This window comes from Chamaea fasciata, unplaced genomic scaffold (genome assembly GCF_029207755.1).
Source record: "Chamaea fasciata isolate MVZ Bird 193981 ecotype frontalis unplaced genomic scaffold, bChaFas1.0.hap1 SCAF_1, whole genome shotgun sequence".
Classification (NCBI taxonomy): domain Eukaryota; kingdom Metazoa; phylum Chordata; class Aves; order Passeriformes; family Sylviidae; genus Chamaea; species Chamaea fasciata.
In genome coordinates, this window is record NW_027094086.1 from 139,825,654 (window position 1) to 139,850,782 (window position 25,129).

The following is a 25,129-nucleotide window of genomic DNA, read 5'->3' on the forward strand; positions in this document are numbered from 1 at the left end:
CTACACCACCATCAGATTTATAAGTTCAAGATTTACTCTGGGAAAATCCAGTGTTAAGGACACATAGAGCAAAGCCCTGCTTTCTGTCAGAGTGACAAACCAGAAAGCCACATACGATTATGTTAATCTCCCACTTCAAATCTCCCTTGCACAATTGCATACCACTGCTTTCTGTGTTTCGTTTAAAAGTCATAGAGTTTACTAACCACTTAATGAAGCTGCATTCCTTAAATCCCTGACAGATTATGTGAACTTGTTTGGTTTAGAAACATAAATTTGCCATTCCACTACCCCCCGCCCCAATGACATCTTAGTCAAAAGCCGGTGTGCTTGGGGCTGCAGACCATGAAACACACCTCTCCTCAAAGCAACTGCCTCCATTGGGGAGCAGGAAGCAGGAAGGCAAAGAAATGCACAAGGAAAGGAAGGAGCACAAAAAGCACAGCTTGACTTTCCAAAACGAAAAGCTATTTCCAACCAAGCTTATCTCTTTCAGTCCCCTATTTAGTTTTAATTGGAAAGAAGGAAGTGAAGAATATGAAAATGCTTTGAAAGATCCTTTAAGAGGGATAAACTAATCATCTGCATCAAAGATGACAATTTGCTGCATCGCTGATTTCATTTGGAAGGCTTTCCTGATGCTGTGTGTCCCAGTGGCCAGCTGAAACTTTGAAAATTGATCAGAGCAAAGTAACCCAGAGGAGCACAGAAAAACTGTATCAACAATATCCAACCTGCAGACAGGGTGAGGTTGGTGCTCCTCCTCTTAAGTTTGAAAGGATATCCTGCTTAGACCCAGCATTCAGGATTATAGTAGGCCATGCATTTTCCAGCTGGTGGCAGAAGGGGGGAAGCAGATGTGGACTTAATGTCAGTTGTGCCAGCTGGCTTGTAATAGCAGCAGGCAAAAACCAGAGCACAAACAGCTCCAGACTCCATTTACCTGACCAACGACCCAGCTCCGTGTTTCTGATGAAAGTCTCAGCACAAGCACCACAAGCTGTCGGCAACGTTCTCAAATGAGCATTAGCAAACCCAGGCACAATTCAGCATGCACACAATGAGCTTCCAAGTTTGAAATGATGCAGCTGACGGGTGCTTAAGCACTAACCTCCTCCTCTGTTTTCCAAGGCTCAAGATTTATCGCATTTTGTTCCACGAGCACTAAAGAAAAAAAAAACCTCTAACTTTTAGAGCTCATTCCCATGTTTTCTATTAAGTCCGTATATCAGTAAGTGTCATTCACCAATATAAAGTCCTATTAGTCATGCTTCCAAGGAAAATGTCATTATTGCTGCTTCTTAAGCTACTGGATTATAGAAATCAGACCACAGATTTTGTTTTATCAAGTTTGAGGTATTTGCCAGTCCTGCTGATTAGGATATAATTCAACAGTATTTTACACAACTCTGACACATTTTAGTTATTGTGCCTAGTTAAAAGTCTGAAGATCACTATTAAATGAAAGAGAAAGGTTATTAGTAAATCAGTGGTGTAACCTTTGTGAGTTGCTTTACATCTCCTCACAGACTCTACCATGAGAAAACTTAAATGAAAACCAGAATAGGCAATACAACGAAGTCATGTAACAAGTAACAGTCATCCACACAGGTTATTCTCCCAAATGCCTAGTCAGTGGTCTCAGATAGCTAATGTGCTTGAAATGTGTAATTCAGAGCTACAAATAGTATGTTTATAAATCTGGACATGCCCAGTGCACCTTGGAAACAGCTGTGTGGGGGGGAAAAAATAGCCAGCGGTATATCTGATTTCAGCTAAACAAGGTTGCAAACTGAATTATCTATTTCCTCTCACAGAACTGGAAGATACGGCACTGCAAGTCTCCCGGTAATCATTTTAAATGTAATTAAATCTAATTAGGATTAGAATTTAATGCTAATCTGGGAATATTACATTTGCATTGGTTATTCAGTGCATTGATTTACCCACCTATATGCTAGAACACTTAAAATGGGAATTAAAGATCAGCTACCATACATTATGACTTTACATCTCCATCAACATTACAGGCCACATCTTAAAATATGCAACCTCTGATGCAAAAACCACCTACGCATATGATTAATTTGGAGCATATTGTCTTGCTCTGTGAAGCTCAACACACAGTGCTTATGTTCTCTATTGAAAAGTCATGTTTATGTGGGTCTCAGGTATTAATTCCTATGGTAGAAAATTTATTTACTTCATATAACATACTTATCCACAGATGCTTCAAATATTCCATAAATAACCTCCAAAACCAATGCAGATATTTCTTGCTTAAATCCCAGGTCATACAAGTCACATTCCCCATCTTTTGTTGTCATCATCTGCTCCCCACACAAATCTAAACATACCATATGAATTTTCAAAGCCAGTTTTCTCCAATCATATCGAGGGTCAATTGTTTCAGTAGGTTTGGGGTTTTTTATCAGGCAGTGAGTGACTGTTCCTAGATATTTTCAGCAAGACATGACTAGCTAGCTTGGCCTCCCTCCTATTCCCTTTCCTGCCTTTGAAAACACAGAGCTGCTTCTTTCTCCTCATTATTCTCAATGCCTTGGAGGTTCATTTTCTCCTAAAGATGTCTTTCCTCAGACACATTCTTTGCTGAGACTGACCACTTGCTGGACACATTTTACATCATCAGTCCAGTCACCCGTCTAACAAGTATATCCAAGATTGTACACTGGGAAGAAGCATGACTTAAATAAAGGGATTGCAAGTGATCAGCAGCACCACAGCAGATGTGTCATTTCATCATCATCATCATCATCATCATCATCATCCAGAACCTTCAAATATAACATTTCAAATCTTCCTCTCTCACATCCCCATGGGGATCCACTTTCACAAAAGTACTCTGAATGTGACAGGGGCAAAAGGAAGGAGAAAAAGGCACCACATACCATTTTTCTCTCCCAAGAGAGGAATGTCAAAGAATCGCACAACAGAGACCCATTAAATTAATGTATGTCTACCAGCACTAATTACAGGCACACTCTTTGAAACTGAAGACTCTTTCTTAAGGCAGCACTACAATTACTCCTTCAACTACTGATTGTTTTTGTCAGGGTAATTTTTATCAAGAAACAAAATCTCTACTTAAAAAATAAACAAATTGAATAAATATATTTCATAGTGCATTTGGAGAAGTGTACAGATTTTTATAAACTTCTGACGTCAAAACATATACCAATGAAGGCTTCTCAGCAGTGAAACAAAAAACTAGCAGAACTTCATATCAGCTTCCCAAAACCTATTTGCTTAGCTGGCAGTGGCCATCCAGGAGAAGGCGAAACTGCACAGCATTTCACAGGCCACAGGATTTGGCATGTGATCCTCTTGAAAGACTAAGACAAGAATGATCCCACTACTCAGATAAAACAAATAGATTCAGGTGAAAGCAAAGCACTGCAGCACCTGCCTCTCCTCCAATAGACCAATATTTCTGCTCACTTTTCTAGGCTAACTTCTGTCCTGTTTTCATCTGTGAAGAGACTACTCAGCCAAATGGCATAATTAACTGATCTGTTGTGTCCTGAAATGCCAATTTGAAAGAAGAAATGCACACATGCTCAGACAGATTTACGTCACAGTCAGAAGGGTGAACGTCCAGCCTGTCCACAGCCCGATGCCAGCAAAAGTCCTCTAGAAATAATGGGAGTTGTGTGTGTCAGAGCTACACAATTTTCAGTTTGCAGTTTGCAGTTCTCTGCCAAGGTTATGTCAATCCTCTTTACTATGTTTGATACAAGCAGTAAAACAACAGAGGTGTTTAGAGGATTTACTTATGATTTTAACTTCTTATCTGAATCATCCAGGGATTTCTTGGAAATGATGACTAGATGCTGAAGGATAAAGGTAACCTAGGGTTCTCTAGTGGGACTTTCCATCTCACAGTAGAGTTTAATGAAGATTCCAGCAGCAAATCCCAAGATTTTAGTTGAACACAAGGAGACTTATTTTTATACATCACACAGACTCTACTTTATAAGATGCTAGTTTGCATATAGGCAATGAAAAGCCTCTTGGCTACATACAGACATTGAAATAAAGTGTCAGTTAATAGCAATTTCAGCCTGCAAGTGTTTTTGCCCATACAACCTAATGAAGAAAGATTATTTAGAGATTAGAGCACTGAAAAGGAAGAAAAAAGTGGAAAAGGAGAAAAGAAAAATCTACAAAGAAATCACGATGTTGTACAGAACTAAAACATCCAATTATGCTTTGATCCAGGTTTGAATTTTAAATGTTATTGTCATTATTTTCTATCACACAACTTCTTTCAGTGATTACTTGATATCTATGATATATGCCAAATGTACGGAAGAACAAAGCATGTTATAGGTAGAAGTAGTAGCTTATTTTGCAGACATAACAAAGCCCATCTCTCAAACATTATTGAGAAGCCTGTCAACAAAGCAAATCAAGCACCAAGTGGAAATGAGGCATAATGCTTAGTTCTCTCAATCAGCATTTTTTTGCTTGCCAGGAACACCTCTCTTGTGCGGGCTGACAAGGGGCAAGCTAATTTACAGATCCAGGAGGAGTCAGCTATATCCAGATAGCAATGCTCTCACATTAATTAAGAGGAGCCTGAAAAGAAAAGTTCACTCAGAAATGGTAGTGAAGGAAAAAAATCCTCAAGAAAATGTTGACTGTTATGAAGAGCAAACAACAAAGCATTGGATCATCCTTTCACTCAAATTAGTGTTGTTTCCAGATTAGAGATTTCAGAAGTGCTGTATCGAGCACACAGAAAAGGTTACCTTGTCTGGACTATGGAGCTGCCCAAGCTTTCTAGATGCTGTAAACATTTTCTGACTGAACTCACTCAGACAACACTCAAGGTATCCAAGATGCTACTACTTAGAGCCCATAGAATTTATCATGTATATTGTGTCTCAATTTTACCTGTCATTTCTGCTGCTTAAAAATGACAGAGTGCAGAAAATAACCGGTCAGCATTTCACATCTCCCGCCTTCCACACTCTCCCAGAGGGGTGTGTAATGCTTTGCTCCAGGCTGGAATTGAGGCAGGCAAATGTCCAGAGGATGAGGGCATCCCCATGGGTCTCACAGGCTTGAAGGACTCTCTTCCTACCTGACATGTGGGACTGTTTCCTATAATTCTTCTTGTGTTCTATGGCATACACTGTCTAACAGCCTGGTATTATTTAATGTTTTCTAATGCAGATTTCAAAACTATATTCTCTAATTAACTACTTTTTTTTCCATAATTAACCACTTTTTCTACTTACTACTCTTGTAATATGATTCTCAGTCAAAGAACAATTCTCAAGAACCTGTGCAGTTACCACACACGTTAAACTGATATTTTACAGGATAAAGAAAGTAATGGGATGAAAGTTAACTGAAGCTCCCTTTACATGCTTTCAGAGCAGAAACATTAATAAATATTTAAAATGATACCAGTACCTCACTTTAAAATTAAGTAACAAAACAAACCCTGCCTTAATATTGCTTCTTCTTTGAAATATATTTATTTAGTGTAGCTAGCTAATAGAAGGACTGATTTTTTTGCTCTCACACCACTTTCCACAAGTGATCAAGGTGTTTGTCATGTTACAACATTTACCCACAACAGCAGGGTGTACCTCAGCAGTGTGCTCCTTTCAGATCACTTATGTCTGCTAGAGAGATGACTCCTTTAAAAAGAAATCAGTGTTTGGTAAATCAGGTCTTTCACTGACCCGTTCTCTATGGGTTCCCAGAGCACACAACCTTGGATTCTGTCTTCCTTGAGAGGAGCACGCTCTTTCTCAATCTCAAACTGATTCATCTCTTTCACATCATGCCTCCATAACACCAATAGTCTTACTACTAAAGCAAAGAAAAACATTCATTTGTGTTTAGAAAAACACAAACACATAAGCTTTGGATACAGTATTAAAAAAGAAAATTAAAACAAAACCCCAAATGTTGTGAGTTGTCAAAGGATAAGTGCATGACTTAGACATCACCAAAGACTCTTTCAAAACTAAGCAGTCTGTGGCTTAAAATTACTTTCTCCTTTGCCTTTTCTTTCCTTTGGCCTGCCAGCCATCCCCTTCTCCTCCATTCTGAGCTGCTTCCCTTTTATGACTCCACCCATACACTCAAAAATTGAAAGATCAGCCTATATACATTGTGTATGGATCTGCATAGTAAAATATGGTCTCAGCAAGAATTTACAATATAATGACTAATTAGAAAAAGAAACTTCTTTGCATAATTCATTCCATATTTGATTCCAAAGTACCTACCTGAACATGTCTCCTAAGCCTTTCAGCATTCCTTTCTTTGCCTTAATTTTGTCCTTCTCTTTATCTCGATCTTTCTTCTTTTCCTTTCCAGTTTTTTTTCTGTCACCTTTATCTTGGCTTCCGTTCATGTGTCTCTCTAATGAGTGGGATGGCTGGTCACTTGCTGTGGACACAGATTCTCTACCAGATCTTGAGCTCTCCTCTGTGTCTTCCTCCACTGAAAGCACATATTAAGAAACATCAGTGACATAAGAACAAACAAAACTGCAGAGTTTTGGTATATTCCATAATATATTTTGAAACAGGATATATGCAAAACCACAATAAACTCAACTCTTTTTTTTTTTTCTTTTTTTAAATCTGTATCTGCTCACAAGGTTTTCCAATATTATTTATTAGAAGTATTAAACTCATAAAGGCAAGGAATCCACCTTTGCAGACCGTTTGGCAAAGCGCAATTTGAACTTTATGGGTACTCTGGATAATGTATAGATTAATAAAGAGGATTAGCAAAGTGATGTTAATTGGCCCATTTTGTTTCAGTATGTAAATCAGTTGAGGAGAGATTTAGAAATATCTGCAAGAAGTAACAACAGCAGTGCAGCATGCCTTGTCTATAAATTCTTAGTAATATTCTCATAAAAATATGAAAGTCATTAGGGAGTGTTAACCCTCAACACAAGCCATAATAGACTTTTTCTTCTTCTGCAAGTAAAACAATAGTTTTGTTATGCTTCTCCATTTCCTGGAGCCATTTAGAACACATCACGCACTATGATTGTTGTTTTTGGTGTTATTCTTGGTTGAGATGGAGTAGCCTGGGAGGTTCAGGTGGGGAGATTTCATCCAGTGGAACAAGTAAAATCCTTTAAGGGCAGATAACATGTTCATTCTTTGTTTCTAATCCAAGACCAGGAGTCCTAAAGCACACTCAAGGTTACATTTAACAGCCCACATGTATTTCAGAAAGTTTGAAAGAAAAATGACTAACTGAAAAAAATCCACCGAAAACCTGAAAACTGCTTCAGCAGTTTAGTAAGAAAGAAATAAAACACTTCAAGCTGCTGGGTCAGAATACTGCACTTCATGGCTTGTGAAGCTGTGACTTTCCATGAGCTCTAACATTTTATATCATCACATTTACGCAGGACTCCAACCATCTCCCAGCTTTCCAAGAGACTGAACAAAGCAGCAATTAGGATCACAGATGTATACTTAGTATTGCCTCCTGTAGTTCCAATGAATACAAAGGTTCCAAACAACTTTTGGCAGTAGAATTTGAAAAATACAGTCTTGCTTTATATATACACAGTCTATGGAAAAGAAAAAAAATTTTGTACTCAATAAGATTTTGAAATGGTCATGGCTTATAGAAGGCTTATAGAAGGAAAAAACCTTTAAGTTTTTAGTTTTTTAGTTTCACCTATGTCTACTACTACTTAATATTATTCTGCTAATATTGCTCAAGATCTCAGCAACTCTTCTATAGCTAACGGAAGAATGTAATTCCTCCAAAATGTCTCATATATTGACTTCTGTAGAATATAAACTTGCTTTTCTTAGTCATCATTCATCTTCACCTTACAAGTAAATCACTGAACCTGAAAAGTCTACAAATCACTGACTGAAAGCCATTCAATATAATGTTTTCTCTCTCTCAGAAACTTGCTTGCAAAATACTCTTTATTCCTTACTATTACAATTCCTAGACGTGTCCAAAAGACTTTGTACTTATTCACCAAGTATCAAGTTTTCTATAAATATTCTCCAGCCCTGGATGATCACATAGACATATTTCAAGAAAAATTGACCACGTCAGATACATCTCAACATTAATAACTATTTCTGAATATTAACTACTACTCTGAAGTACAAACCACCAGAGTGGCCAGGCCATGGCATTTAATTCAGGACTGTTACGAATAAAACAGATGATACAGCTTCTCAACTGTAGAAACAGTTTTAATATTCATGTTATTGTATTTTAGGAAACTAATAGGTCCTATACATGCCTCTGTACTAGCTGTTCTTGTAATTTTTTTGGCCTCAGCATTTCTTAATCAGTGTCTGGAGTGATATTTAGATATTATTAAAAGAATTGTGGAAAAGCACTTTGGAATAGAAATGTTAATTTTTTACATGCTAATTTATAGCTACAATCTGTTCTAACTAGACATTTAAAAGACTGTACTTGCAAACGAATATAATTAGTAAAAAAAACCACAAACCTGCATGAAATTTCTGACAAATTTTGAAGTCAACTGTTTACTTGGAACTTCACTGCTAGAGTTTTAAATATGAATCCATTTTGACCTATGTTTGTTCATACTCATATAACAATACATTAAATAAATCATAAATATGTATTGTTTACTGTACTATGCTGAGTTGTGGAACAACTTGTCATAACATTGTGTTGTGGTTTAGGGAGGGTACTCCCCAGTTTGGTGCGGTACTCAGACTCTCCAAAACATGTGCAGCACACTCACTCCTCCTCCCTTCCCTTTGCCCCTGCAGCAGAATGGAGGGGACAGCTAGAGGCACAAAAGGTAAAGATCACAGGTTGAGATGAGAACAATTTACTGGAAATAGCAATGAGGTAAGAAAACCAACAATTCGTAGCAACACTACGAATACAAGAGCACACCAGGAAAGAATGACTGCATGCAAGTTCTCACCCCTGACAACACCCAACTGTTCCCTCCACTACCCTACAGGACCTGGTAGAGACTCCTTCCCTCGTCCCTGGAAAATGATGTGAGGTGGTATGGAATAACCTCTGGGTCCTGGCCATGTCCCCTCCTGGCTACTGCAAAAGTCAACCCTGTCCTGGCCAGAACCAGGACACAAAACTTTAGCTTACTATTTATTTTGTGCATTCCATGAAGAACATTGTCTCCTTTCTACATTTGTGTTGCAATTAATATTTCTCTATCAGACACAGTTTGCTTGCAATTAACTCAGTAGCTTAGACTAAGGCCAGTGAACTTGGATGCCTGTTGTCCTGGAGTAAACACTGGTCTCTCTACTGAACTAAATAGATTTCCAGTTTTTTTAGAAGGACCCAACATGAAGAAGCTTGTTTCACTTTTACGCAGCGCAGTCATCCTGCAATTAACATACACATAATTACTAGTGTTTAGAACAAATGCAAATGCTGCTCAATTAAAATTCAAACCCAGGCTACAAATGAAACTTCTAATTTTTGTTATGTTGCAGTAATGACATTAGGTTACTGCAAAATGCAGGATGTATTTGTTTTGGTGCTGTTATTTCCTTTTTTTTCCTGCAACCTCCTACCTCTCCATTCAGGATGCTGAAGCCAAAAAATTAAATTGGAGTATACTTTAAACATCAATTAAACTAAACACTAGTGTCATTTCATGAACCACACTGCAGTAGGGAGAACTACACAAACAGGTATTATGAAGCCATTCTCCTAATTAGCCCATAAAATGGAAAAGATGCACATGAGGAATCAAAGCTACTTAACGTGAAACTATTTTGCCACTAAGCTTCTTGGCCTCTTATTGTGATATTTAATACAGCCCTAGATTCCAGCAATTAAGATTCAGCAAAAGATTAGAAAGCTTTGTTGATCTCTCCCAATCAAAATGCCTTGTTCTTCTTCATGCCACTAAAGATAAACATTTTGCTTCTAGTCAGCTATTTCAAGTATTAAGGGGGGAAAAAAAAGCTAAACACAAAAAAAAAAAAAACAACAAAACAAAACAAAACAAAAAAAACCCACAGGAAAAGTTATCTGCAAAAGTTGAACACCCACACCACTTTCCACAAATGATCTTCCTTTACAGCCATTAAAATTCACACACCTCTTCTCCAATACTTAAAATGTTACCTCAGTGCCAGTCAGTGTCATTTGATTTTAATCCTACATTTAGTAATTTAATAGCATACTGTTCCAAGGACATCACAAAGAGTGCCCTTTGTCACATATGCTACCTGTACTTTTCACGGTTTTTGCATATGGAATGATGACATGTTAGCAATTCCTCTACACAATACATTGCAGTGCTATTATTTGCTAATCCAAAGCAGGTCACTGTCTGGAAGACAAAGAAACACTTCTAGCACTGAAACCCATAGAGAAAGGCAAAGCAATTCAAGTAAGACAAATGGATCCAACCTCAAGGGCATCAGCAAATTGACCACCAGCATGTTTGCCTGGGTTTTATAATGAGAAAAAGCCACATTCTAATTTCAAACAATTATGGAATAATTAAATACAACTTTAAAAAAACTTAGGCGACGTCGTTATGGCAGCAGTGAGGCATTAATTACGTTAGAACCAGATTGTTAAACTCCTACATATTCGTATGTGCCCAAACTTTGTCCAGCTGAAGACACCATTTGGTAAACTCTCTGGAACCTAAGTCCATATAGAATTTACACAAAGTAGAGCAGGCTGCAGTGTTATGAGGTTTAATGCAGATACAGACATTTTCAGGAAGACAGGCAACATAGGGCTGGGACAGCTCTTAAGCTCCCATGGTCACCACGAGAAGCAAAAATCCTCAAGGACTGAATTCTGTCCAATCAACTTATTATATTTGCTGTGCTACTCATCTGCTTTTATGAACCTGGCACTTCAAATTTCTGGAATGCTTCTTAGATGTTTCATTACCATATGTGGAAGCTATTAGAACACAACAAAATGCATAATTCCACACATATAGCTTTGCTCAGCCCTCCTTTACCATGTGGGATCTGACTAGCCTTGCTTTTGCTCTCTCATGACATGAGATGGCTCTTGGTCCACCACTGTGAGACAACATCCAAACAGAGATGAGGGCAAAGACTCACGCCATGACATTTTGATTTCAGCCAGAAGGCTTTGTTTGGTTTCTGCTTGTGCTGGTTTTGGCTGGTTTAGGGGTATTTTTCTTCACAGTGGCTTGTATGGGGCAGTGTTTTGGATTTGTGCTGAACACAGGCTTGATAATAAAGAAATGTTTTTGTTATTGCTGGGCAGGGCTTACACAGTGCCAAAGCCTTTTCTGCCTTTTGTACAGCCAGTGAGTGAGGAAATTAAGGAGGTATAGGAGGCCGGGAGGAGACCCAGCCAGAACAAGTGACCCCATCTGACCAAAGGGATATTCCAGACCACATGGCATCATGCTCAGTATATTAAGTTGCAGGTAGAAGGAGGAAGTTGGGGACACTTGGGATGATGGTGTTTGTCTTCCCAAGTAAAAGTTACGCGTGATTGGACCCAGTTTTCCTGGGGATGGCTGAGCACTTGCCCACCCATGGGTAGCAGTGAATTAATTCTTTGCTTGGCTTTGCTTGTGCGTGTGGCTTTTGCTTTCCCTATGAAGCTGACTATATCTCAATCCATGACTTTTCCAACTTTTACCCTTCCAATTTTCTCCCCAGTCCCACTGGTGAGCAAGCAGCTGCATGGGGCTTGGCTGCTGCAGGAGTTAAGCCACAACACTGCTGCACCCATGTGAAGGATGCAAAGGGCTCCTTGCTATAAATAAATACCTCCTTGCTACTCTCTCTGCATTTCATCAACAAGCTCAAAACCCCTTACCAGAATCTCATGAACCTATACCCACCTTGACAGCACTTTGCAACAACAGTTTTGCTATATTTTTGATCAATTGAAGTTAAATCATCTTTAACTTCTGGATGAATCTCGGATGTCTGAAGCTTCAAACCAGGATATTGCTATCAGCTCATACCAACAAGGCCTTCTATAAAAACATAGTCTTATAACCCAAAATACCACAGGCATGCAGTTTGTAAGAATGAGCAGGATCATTACACATTTTCTCACACCTATTCTTCTACTGGCCAGAAATAGATTGACAGCCAGCAGCACAACACCACATCACGGCTGTGTGAAATTGTTAGGTGCTGGAAAAGCAAATCAGAATTAATTCCATCTGTAGCTATCTTTAAGAAAAGTGAGTGGCAAAATTATGTTCTTTGCGGCCTCAGAACACTCTTAAAAAGAGGCAGATTAAAAAAAAAAAAAAAAAGAAAAAGGCCAGGAGTTTTTAAAAAATAAGAGTGGTTAGAGAAGTAACTTATAAAAGAATATTAGGGAATGATGCTTATGAAACAGAATTTCTGAAACTAAAAAAAATTAAAATGAGAGTGAAAAATTTCTTTTCAAGCCTTTGTTAAATTTAGACTAAATACTTTCTACTTCAACCTTCCCATCATCATCTTCATTCATAAACTTCTAACTAGCTGCAGGTTGATTAAAAAAAATTCTGCTGGTGTGTGACAAGTTGAAAGTAGTACAACATGAAGGTTAAAAATTCAATGATTTTAATACAACCCCTGATTGAGGTAATTTACCATTCATACTATTTTCATTCAATATGAGTTGTCATTTTACCAGCCCATTCTTACGTAGTTCAATAATGATAAGGTTAGCTTTGAAGTGATTCTTTTATGTTAATGACATTCTCCACATGTTGGGTCATACTTCAGGTTAAAGAACTGAAAATGTAAATGAATGCCCATTAGGGTGGGTAATAGCTGATCATTAACTTTGTATTTTATTAGATCTGCCAGCCTAACTCACTCTAATTAAAGGACAGTGATTTCTTTTTATACCCCCAACACTACAAATGCACGATTTCAAAGCTAAATGCCTATATTTCTGTAATATAAATTTAGTGGATTTGCCTTTCTGCCTAAATTTTTTTTTCTAGTTTACATTAGTACATTAATTAGCCATCTTACAGAATATTTTCATCGTAATTTAAGTAAACACATTCCAAATAATCTTATTCTCTTATTTTAGAAAGGAAGAAAGCTGCAGAGCGTGGCGATCTGTTAAAGCAAATGAAGGGGAAAAGCCTAAATATTGATGAAGTTAGTTCTATTCTTTTAAAATTCCAAAATTATGTTCTATTACTTCAGTCACTTTCTAAAGGAATTTACCAATGCCATTAACACTCATTATGTAAATAACAGTTTACTTACAAGTTTCCATGCCTTCATCATCATCATCTGCTACAGGCTTATCATATGATTTGTCTATGGCAGCTCTGAAGCTTTCGTTGCAGCCTCGTCCTCGGATAATCCGTGGCCGTGGGCGGTGGAAAGGAATGTCACCATTCAGAGTCACCTCAGCCACGGCTGTCTGCAGACTTTCCAACGAGCTGGATTTCTTCAGCCCTAATGAAGGCCCCACATCTCTGGTTGGGGAACCTTAGTGATTTAAAGGGGGGAAAAAAGTAATTAGAATTAGTATTGAGAACAGCATGCTTGATTATGCATATCCATCCTGAAAGTCTTTGGGGACACACTTAACATTATTCACATCATCTCTCAATAATCTGAAGGGAATTCTCCACAGATTTGTTGGTCTCAGAAGCAAATGAGTATGTCAAGTTACAGTCAACAAAATCGACAATGCTAGCAATGTCTGGCTTTTCAAATCAGTGAAGAGAGACCAACATCCATTACTATTATTTACACAATTTAAATTATAAAGAAATCAGAGGCTTTAAAAACTTAGCTCATACAACCAGCACAGATGCATAAATAACGGCATCTAACAAAACAATTAACTATTTTTGGTTTGAGGAGAAAATTTCCTCTGCACTAGCAACTGATGAATAGAGAGTAGATTATGGGCATGAATCCTACTGTGTTTAGTATATCAGTTTTGCAAAGTAGCCTGACCTCTGGCTTCAAGGAACATGCTGTTTGTCTGAGTTTTAAAGACTTGCATCAAATTGCTAACAATTTCATAATTAAATGCTTCTGAGAAGTATCAGCTGACTTGTTCAGATTTTGTGAAATTGCTTAACAATAATCCATAGAAAGAATCCAATAAAATGGGCGATACCAGTTATCCAGCTGGAAAATAAACACTCTCCTGGCAATCAGGAGGAGTGACTGCTTGGGCAGCATTATTACAGCTGAGGCTGAGGGCAGCTCGTATCACTGCAGCATGTCCAGAGAAGTGCCAAGGAAACCTCAGTCAGTGTTCTGCAAAAGTCCTTCTCCATCCAGACTTTACTCTCAGGTTTGTGGGTTAAACGTATAGCCTTTGTTCTTAGACAACCACTCGCACTGCAAATGTCCTCAAAACTGCAAAATTACATCTCATACTAAAGTTAAAACTGGGAAGAATCTTTCAGGAGAAATAAAAAAAAACAACAACTACATTTTATAGATGTTATTCAAAAGTGCGAGTCTTAGCTAGATTTTCCATAGGACTTGGGACTGGAAAGATGAGGTGGGACAACATCATCATGGCTGCACTTCCTGAAATCATGAGACTAGAGCCCTCACCTATAATATGAAATTCATACCTTTTCTCAACCCAAAGGGAGTACAAAAGAGAACTGTTGTGGCACCACAACAGTCCCAGGTGGTAGGTTGTTACCCAGCTGACAATCAGTATCCTTATCTGGCAGACATAAATTTCACACCATCACTGAGAGCCAGAGCCAAGGCTTGAATCCCCAGGAAAACCAAAACTATGAACAGTACATTAGTAAGCATAGGTGTGAATAAAGGGGCAATGAAGGAAAACTACCTCTATTAAGCATTTATCTCAGAATAATACCAAGTTCTGAAGATGATCCCTATTCCGGTAGGTATTAGGAGACAGAAGGGAGACAGCATCTGTCACTGTTCTTTATGAAAGGTATGTGAAGTTTCCTTAAATTGGGGAAAACTGCTACTGTACTACTAAAACTATTCAGTATTAGCTGGGGAGGAAAGGAGGTTGTTTTCCCTCACAGAAGAGATGCTGAATAGTAGCATGGCAAATTTTCTCCACATCATTTGTTACCTTGGTATGAGATGAAGTAAGGCAGTGAATGCTATCATTTTCTATTCAGCTATTAAAAGTCTGAGCAATTGCATTAAACTGAAATCCCTCAGATCAAATAAATTCAAACAGCAGCTGTCAAATTATTTCCCTTCAGCTGCCCTACTGATAAGACTAACTTGTAAACAGAAATAAACCAAAAATCTACTCTCCCAGATCTACACAACTCCTGCAGTTTGGTTCCCTCAGCAGTCTGTAGTCCTGCTGCTTGGACCCTTGGTCAGAAATAAATGCACCCCAAAAAACGCGAAATTTTATCTCCATGAATTCCCACCTCCTAGAATAAGCCACCCTCTCACACACAGCCTGTACTTATTAGAGGGTTGAGCGTTGTGAGGATGGTTGGGGGCAGAGCACAGGACCAGCTGGGACCAGGGAGGGTTGGTAGCTTCCCAGCTGTGCAAACAAATCTGGAATCACCAAACTTCTGAAAATGGCCCAAAGGCTAAGGCAAGCATTTTACAGAACATTCTCTCTGCCAAGTAAAAGCACTCCAATCTAGACAGTGTCCTATAAAACTGTCCACTTTCTAGTCCATGGTCAAATCTGCTATTCCTCCACTAATGCCTGCAGCATGCAAGAAATGAAACTTGACTTTGCTTTTTACTTTTCAAGATTGTATTTTTTTTTTAAATTGTCTATGAAACTGAAAAAAAAAAAGAATGCAACATCTTGGAGGAAAAAAAGAGGAAAAGGGACAATCATATATAAACCAGCTGTTTGACAGATCCAATTTCACATACAAAAGGAAAGAGTGTCCTCTTACATAGCAACTTACTGTAAACTTCCTTATTCCACATTCTGTTTTGCAACCTTCCAAATGAAATGCTCATATATCTTTTCCTAATTACTGAGTGGCTGTTTTTGTAAACAGTAATTATAAAGAAGGCATTTATGTGCCCATTTGTGTTCACAAAGAACATGAAAAAAAGTTCCATTTCCTGACACCCAATACAGATCTTTGTGAGAACTGTATTTATGTAAGTTGTGTTTTCCCAAAGGATATCCCATCTGGGATATGACCTAATGTCAAGTACTGTAAAACTAATAATGGATTACATAAATGATAAGAATATTTATTGAACTTGGGTGGCCATGAACACAAATGTGAACAGGTTGCAGAATCTGAAATGAGGAAATCTCCTTTTACAAGCAATTTTATCAGTGTGATCATAGAGCTATGTATATTTTAATACCTTCACTATCTTCTATGGCTACTTCACAGCAAATCTACTATTCTCAAAATATACAGTTAGGTGTCCCTGTAAATTGTGTGTTAAGAATTTATTGCTAGAATTCACCAGTCAGAAAGTGAGTTGTTTACCCATCATCTCGTAAAAACAGCAAACTTTCTTTAAAATGGATTCTGTTTAAAATTTATGAGCCACATCAAAACACTGTTTTCTAAATACAAAAATGTCAGCATTTTTTTCCAGCCTTTACAGCATTGGTGGTAATCATCAGAAGTGTTATCTGCTCAGAATGAGTTCTACTTCTATTTTGACACCAGAATTTAAAGTAGAAAAAAGGAGAGGAAAAGACACATCTACCTAAAGCATATTTATATGACTGAGGATGAAAGGGATTCTTTTATCATTTTTAAAATTTGAAGTTTATCAAAATCTCCCTTTCCAACGATTTTCTTAACAAATATTCTTTGAGGTAGATTCATCCCTCTGTATCCCAGCAGCCCTCCTGCCGTGACTGCCACCATGCATCGTCCTCAGAGCTCGGCAGTGCCCACACCCTGTCCCTCCCCTGGGGGCTTGGTGACCTGCTCAGCGCAGCCCCTGCCCACCACACTTGCACCTCCACTCCCTGTGTCCCCAGCTGGCCAGCCCTCGGGGACAAGGGCCAAGCCCTGCCCTCCCAGCCATGCAGCCACCCCTCGTTCATGCAGGACTGCACAGGTGCCTCTCCCAGGGCACAGACACCTAGGAGACACTGAACACACAGACATCACATGAAGCCTGTGTGCTGCTCCCTATCCCAAATCCTTTGTTTCTCCCTTGTGCTGACACTGGTTAATTCACTGTGCCTCCCCTTATCTCACCCTAAGGTAATTATTTATACAGTGACACAAATCCGCTTGGCGATTTGCAAAGGCAAAGCCCATGGTGTCAAGGGATATATGATGTTTTGTCCAGTGGCTAATTTTAGTCTATAAAGCAAATTTTAAATCAGCACATTCTTTTAAACCATTTAAAATACACCAATTTTTTTTCTTCCTGAAACATTATTTTTATGAGCTGTCATAGTCAACTGCTACCTGCAACTGATGCCAAAAAACTTCTCTGGATTTCATTAAACCAGTTTTGCAAAGGCATGAAGTCTACTTTCTAAACACTTTCTTGAAGGACATTATCAGTGAGTCTATTTACTTAGTAACATCTGCTCCATTACATTTGATAATTTTTTCCATTTCTAATTCAGTTCAGACACTAGGAGATTAACACTTCATCTGGGGAAGGCAGGGGAGGAATAAACCAAGAAACTGCATCAAAACCAGTTTAATTTTGATTCCATTTAATAAAAAGTTTAATTAAAAAGCATTGTGTAAAAATAAATCAATAAATAATTTAAATAAATGTTATTTGATTTTTTTCTTTTTCATTTTCATAACATGCACATGGAAAAATAACCACCTAGAGCGATAGTATGCCTGGGACTCTATAAATGAGCCATGCTCAATTGCTACTGAATATAGCTCTAACCTCTAGGATGAACTGTAAACACTGCAAGGACTAGGTACTCCAAGTGAACTATAGAAAGAAAAATAATTAAAAAACTATTACAGTAACTAGGACTGGAGAGTTCTGTGCTCTCCTTTTCAGCCAATGCCATTAAATCCAACTGTGACAGTAACAGAGTTTGTTTTTTATCTTTTCTAAAGTAAATACATGTTGAAGTTTTCTGGCTTCTAGAGTTCATTAAAGCATAGTTCACCACATATTTGATGCTTTTTTTTTTTCTTAGAACCAGACAATTTTTAAGCCAAACTATAGTAAGTGGTTTGTTTAACAGCGACATCCATCTTCAGTAATGGGAGATATCCAGTGTTTATATACAAAACCTGGTTAAAAGCACGCAAGATAAATAAAATAAAAGTACAGCAAAAGGTGTTCTCCTCTTTTCCAGCCATTGAAAAATTTTTCCAGCACATTTGCTTGCAAAAAACGTGTAACTGCCTAGTCCAGACGGCATGGTCATGCTCTTTCACTCAAGTTGTCCAATTTGTCTCTTTTGTTGGAATTTAATCTAGGTGTTATACATAGAGGAAAATTGCACTCAATTCATACCACCCTCTACTGATACCACCAAAACCATTATGCACTTTTAAAACCTAAGGATTATATTTTACCAAAACACACAGGTTTTACACCATTCTAATCACATCCCATTGTACTATGCAGGTTAATAAAAAATGAAAAATAATTTACAATAATTTTGAGTTTGGTCTTTAACTTGTTTTTATGTGAATAACACTCAGAGGTGAAGGCAGTTCCTAAGCACCAATTATTACCCCAACCATTACCACAATTCATACATTCATACTCTGATGGCTTTAATCCTCCAAAACATTCATACATTTTGATTTTGTTTACTCATTCTTTTTTTGCAAAGCTGCAAGTCTGTGGCCATATTCTGCAATGTTTTAAAAGCTAGAAGACCAATCTGTTCAAATAAAAATAATAATTGTATCACTTGATTACTTACAGCTTTTCAGTACTCCTAGTCATGTTATACAATCCAGTTAAACAGAGATGCAGTTGTGAATTAGTAAATGTAAATTCTGTATGGAATGCACTACTCCTCAAATCGTGCTAAAATAAGTAATATTTTCAGGTTAAAAAGGTGAATTGTTCCTAATTAGAGCTAAGTAATGTTATGGTGTCCTCTGGATCTAGCCTAATTAAAATAGCATTCCATAGGTCAAAAGCTAACTTATATTAATAAATCATAAAGGTTCATAATTGCAGTTGGTGCATTATTTTAATTACTAATAAAAAATATGCCTTGAAAGCTATTTCTCATTATCATTTTGAGAAACATTACAATGAATGGTATGTGGAAAAGATTCTATTTACATATTCTTTTGCTCTGTTACAATGCTCACGTTTCAGCTCCAAGAGCAAATCAACTTGCACAAATAATCTTCAACTCTATGCACAACATGTATCTGATGACCACTTAAGGCAAAGGCAGCAGTTTTCTAATTAAAATAATTATTTTCAAGCACTGTGTTAGCACTGTAATAGCCAAACACTCGACTCTTCTAAATCATCTCGCCGTGCACTACAGTTTGAAGCTAGGAGGAGATTTTCCAAGATTTTTTTTGAAAGGACAAAAAAACCCAAACAACTGTGAATATTTATGAGTTTAAAGTGTAGAAACAGGTGTCTGCCTACAATCACATGCATGACCTGGCTCAATATACTACTCTAGATACTTATCTCTATAGAAAAAATTTTCTTTTTCTGTATGACTTGATTATTCACAATAGAAAGCAGCCATGCAAGTACTGGAATATTCATGTTTTCATGCAATTTGACTGGCAGTTCTGTAATTGTGGTAAGCTGCTTTGACCAAGGTTTCTATAGCAACAGCTTTGCTGTCAATTCTTACCTGTTTTCTGGTCATCCATTGTACTGAGCTTAGTCTCGTCAGCTACTGTTAAAAGGTAAATGCATAACGGTTAGCCCAGTTAGTGCCCATGCCCCACATGCACTCAACATTCCTTCTGGTTTGCATATTTTCTTTCCAAGTTAGGGGACCTTAGAAATGTCCTAACTTCATGCAAATAAACTGCAAGAGTAAGCAAACATTCTGGGTAGAAGTGGCAGCAAACCAGTAACCTTCATGCAGTGTCAGTCATGTTCACATCACAGGCAGGTACAATATGTTATTGACACGTTAGCACACGGCAACTAGTCAAGACAAGTCAACACCTCCAACCTGACTGTAGGAAGTTTGTGAATTAGGGATGGTAGGCAAGACATTCACAACTATTGTAAAGGAGGGAATTGCATTGTATTTTATTACTCTGAGTAGAGAATTCTGTGTGTTTAAACCATCAAAACTCACTGTTTGAGGTTACTAGAGTCTGCACTTCAGAATCTAAATTCAGTGGGAGAAAAATTGATGGGCTTGTTAGCAATTACTTATTCTCAGTTGTTTTATCAGTTAAAATGATCACTGTGATTGCCTGTCTTAGCCACTGCTACTTTATAGGGCTTCTGATATAAATATTAAAAGTTGGGTCTCAAACAGATGTCAGACTAGGTCCCATTTTCTAATTCTGAATTCATCTAAAATATGAGAGACTATAAAGGACCTTTAAGGCCAACTGCATTATAATCATGGACTGAGAATAAACCCAGTTACGCAGAATCACAGCGTGGTACGGTTTTACACAATTATTCTATATGCGTTGGTAAATGCATTTTTCACCTCCATTTTAATAAATACTGTGTACTGTGTTTAGGTATAACCACATATCCAGAGGGCTATGATTTTTGAATGGTATGGACATTTACAAACAACAAACAACACCCAGGCCACTTGGCCATTCAAGTTAGCACTTTACTACCCACAAGTAGACATTATGTGCAGTAGTATTGCACATACACAATCTGTTTGGAATTATAAAATCTATATACTTACAACATGAAAATCAGGTTCAAATAAAAAAAAAATTGAAAAAACATCACTCACTACCTAGATCCATGCTTTTGGACTTTCGTGTTTTAACAAACTCCAACTGACTGGCATCTGAAAATTGCTTTGTACGCTTTTCTGACATGCTCTGGCGTCCAAAACCCTCTCGCTGGAAGGCAAGTACTGGATCAACATCTGGACTAAGAGTGCTGTAGGAAGGGAAAAAAATCATGCGAACATTTATCAAGATCACGCAACCTTTCACTCTTCAGAGAAAATCATTTATTTAGCACGTGACTTCTACCAACGATTAAGTGCACAGTTTTAAACACACCACTGCAAGTATTCAGTTACACACCCAATGGATTTGTTTTACTGCATTAAGCAATTCCAGTAAAAAAGAACCAAGAATTTCACTTAGAGTTTTAACAAAAGATATACACATCTGGTGCACTATACATATTCTATCAGAACATGAAGTCCAACACAGGAATAATTTAAGGAAGAATAAAAGAGTTCTTCTTTCTTCCTGAGAAACAAATTAATTCTACTGATAGAAAGTTAGCTGGTTTGTTTTTATCAGAAAATGTTTTTAGTAAAGCATAAATAGAAACTGTCCTGCCTGAAGCCCAAGAGCTTTAAACTTCTTAATTTAAAAACTTTGCATTAAAATTTCTCTCCATATGTGAAATTTCTTGTAGACTTTTCACAGCTCTCCTGCTTTTAGCCTGGCTATGACAAACAACCATATATTTACTCATTGCTTCCCCACAGAGCAAGTATTTGCCATAATGGATCCACCACCAAATCAGAAATGGGGGGAACTGTATTTGGTTTTTGTTTCTTCTGCAGATTTCTAAAGTGACCACAGCTCAGAGTGCAAGAATGCAGGCAAAATTTGGTGTGCAAGCTAAAAACATTTTTTCAAAAGGAAAGATTGCTTGCTGCTAATAAACAATATGAAAGGAAATTCAGAGAAAATCTTCTGGCTCCTAGAAAAAGGAATAGCATATAGATCTCTACTTCAGCTGGCCCAAAAAGAATTCAAAAGCATAAAATACTGAAAAAATCAGTACTTTGGGCCATTGTTATCTATTGTATAGGTAAGTGATTCCTCAAAATCCCCTCTTTGAATATTGTTGTACTTCAAGGTGAAAAAAGTTAAATATTTTGTCACTGACATCTCTAAATGCCACTCAAGATATTGTGTTTAGTACCATCTTACTGTTTGGTACCATGTTTCTAAAGAATTATTTTTAATGTAAGGGTTAAGTATAACACACCTCTCATTCCTAGTGAGAAACAAGCAAATAGTGAATTTCTGCAAAAAACGACTTATACTTTTAAATTCTATAACATGCGTATGTTTATGTATGGCATGTACTCTAATTTACAGAAGTATCTTTGATCAAGAAACACCTGGGTATTAGGCAAAACAGTGAAAAAGAAGTAAGGAAAAGTGTCTAAAGGCAAAAAGTACTATAAAGGATGAAAATCACTATCATCATTATCAGGCAGCCAAAAAAATACATTCATTCTGGTAATGGCAGATTTACAAATAATAAGATATGTGCTTGTGACAGACATATAATACTTCAGTGTGAGCAGGATCAGAGCTTATGTGAATAAAGCCAATGTCAAGTGCCTTTTGACTTTAATGTTTCTGGCTCAGGCTCATAATGTTTTACATTTAATTACTGCAACTATTTCAGAGATGTCTGCGCAATTTAGCAATGTTCTCAAGCATATGCTTAAAAGCTCTGATGAATCAGAGATCAAACTCAAAAATAACTATTTAGTCCTAACATTCCCTCCCACAAAATAGGGAAAAAATTATTTCCACATGATAGAAAGATAAAACAGACAAGGCCAATATACACTTCTAGCATTTATAGCAGGGCAACACATAGCTGAGTAAGAACTACGTAAATCTGAAAATGTCCTCCAAAGAGATTCAAGCTGAACTTACAGGGTTTCAACACCTTTCATAAGCAGATCATAATTGACTTTCCCAAGGCCACACAGAAGTTTCTGGCTCCCTGCTAGTCAGCCCTGTCTCTGAAGGCCAAAAAAATGTGGTTTTACTAAGTAAGAATTTTTTTCCAGCAACATCTGTTAGCACAGGCTCATGTTAAAATGACTGGCTTCAACTTGCTGAGCAAAATGTATCCTGTGACATTTTCTTCAGAAAAGGTGAACTTATAAAATTATTTGTTTTGGCTGTATGCTTCTTTTTTTCACACAAGCTTGCTTAGATCCACCTATATAAAACTTCTAGTAGAGCAGAGTATCATTTCCATGTAAACACAGCACACACTTATATATTGAACTAGAAGTCCTAAGACTCCAGTGTCAAATACAACTTGAAAAGGATACCACAGGTCCCAGAGAGAGCAGTAGGGTCTGGACATGGCATCAGCAACTGAGAATTTGGGAGGCTGGAACCCAGCATTTTCACTGACACTACTTTTAGAGACTTTCTTTCTGCCTCCCTGATCTGCCCTTGTCACACCTCCTTTCCACATACTTACTAAGGGAATTGTTAGCACGTTTGCATAGTATCCTGCACTCTAAACGTGCTACTTAGCACCTTTATTTGAGCCTTATGTAGAGTTCTGAATTTTCATGTCGTGTTGGATTTCTACTATTAACGACCCACGAGTGTGTTTTAGTAATTAAGGAAGGAGTGGATCACAGGAGTCTGAATGCATGTACATTGTCTAAAAGTATTCAGAAGTCCCCGTGAGGAGCCACAACTGCAAAAGCCAATGAGCACATAGGAGGAAGTAATGCCCCTAAAAATGGCTCATTTTAATATTTTTCAACTACATCAATAAAAGACAGAGGTGAATTTAGTGCAAGTCATTAAGCAATGCCAAATGCAATTTACTATATTCTAGAATACTTAACAAATAAGATTTCTGGAATGACAGCTGATCCTTAAAAGAATGTAACCGTCTTCTGACCCTCAATGTTATTAAAATTCCATTTATTAATCCTGTCTTATTGCCCCTTTGTTTTCATAACATTTTCATCAAGGATTAGGGAGATATTGTGAGGCTGAAAAAGCTTACATTTTCTTCTGTGATTCAGAACAGCTGCCATTCTTGTTTGGATAACCCTTCTCCATATTCTTAGTTTTACCCTTTTTGCCTTCCAGCAAAATCATACAATGCACCTTCGTTTTACAAGTCTCCTTTCATCCATTAGCAACAGGAAATTATAGCAAAAATCTAATTCCATTGCTATTTACATTTTTTAACAAATAAAATGCATTAGATACTAAAGCACGACACTGATCTAACTCTTTTAAGTGCCATTGTATCTGAAGACCTTTACAGTTTCTCATACACACACTTAAAATTTTTTGGAGTGTGATCAATTCTACAATATCTATTTCCTGTTTTCTTTACTATTACTTAATTTACTGAGAAGCGTATGAATAGCAAGACACACTGCAGAAGTCAGTGTAAAAGCATCTGCAGTTTTCAAATGGGCTTTAACTTTAATTCACAGGATTTCGCTCACATTCAGCTAGAAATACTCCCTCAGAAATAAGCTATTATGTGCAGGCTTGAGTACTATTCTATTTAAATGTCTCAGATTCTCAGCTCTAAAAGCTTTTACAGAAGACAAATGGACTTTTCATGGACCCAGATTACAGGTATGACTTGTCCATAAGAAGAACTGTGACATCAAAAAAAAAAGTAAATGAGAATCATACAATCATTAAAACAGAGCTTAAAATACGGAACTCAATTTCTGGATATAAGATGAAATAAACTTTTAAAGTAGAGAAGAGGCTGACAGGTGCATATCAGCCGGCAGATGCTATGGCTGTTTTATTAAGATATTGCTGACACATTCATAACAGGCTCAAGAGACAAGAAAAATAAGAAAATTCATGTACTTCACACCATTTGTGGTAATTATCTAGCTTCAAGAAGTAGCAGAGTACAGAGGTGGGCTTTTATTTTGCTATTACTAAAGATAATTACAGGACTTGTAAATTAAATCTTAGATCTGTATTAATTGTACTAACTAAGCAATAAACAGTATTTCTTTGCCAGGAACTTAAGTAAGTCAATAACGGAGCTCAATGCATTTCTCATTAAGGCTCTTATCTTAAAATGTGTTAGAGTATTCAGAGAGTCAACCTAAGACTGACAAAAGTTATTTTTACTATGGATTAAAGATAAAAAGTTACTTTCCATAGTTTTAGATGTGGAACTGTTACTTTCTGTATATTTAAATGTAGAGCTATTACAGAACATGGTCCTTGCAAATCATCTAACAACAGGAACAGTAGGTCTTCGCACATAATGAAGAAATCTTAACTAGCCCTTTTTGCACAAGCATTAACATAGAGGCA

The 25,129-nt window shown here is 37.3% G+C and overlaps 1 protein-coding gene across 15 annotated transcripts in view; it reads right to left on the minus strand.

Moving 5' to 3' along the window:
* The window catches only part of PARD3 (par-3 family cell polarity regulator), a 445,231-nt gene that overhangs the window by 132,000 nt on the left and 288,102 nt on the right, over window positions 1-25,129 (minus strand). For 11 of the 15 annotated variants that reach the window (XM_066200202.1, XM_066200148.1, XM_066200211.1 and 8 more), the window contains 4 exons: window positions 20,815-20,966; window positions 19,726-19,770; window positions 13,236-13,463; window positions 6,270-6,486 (listed from right to left, as the gene is read on the minus strand). In XM_066200202.1, coding sequence (XP_066056299.1) covers window positions 6,270-6,486; window positions 13,236-13,463; window positions 19,726-19,770; window positions 20,815-20,966 — 642 coding nt within the window. Of the gene's footprint in view, window positions 1-1,074; window positions 1,165-6,269; window positions 6,487-13,235; window positions 13,464-19,725; window positions 19,771-20,814; window positions 20,967-25,129 lie in introns of those variants that run through there. The other 4 variants (XM_066200114.1, XM_066200221.1, XM_066200188.1 and 1 more) reach the window with 3 other exon arrangements.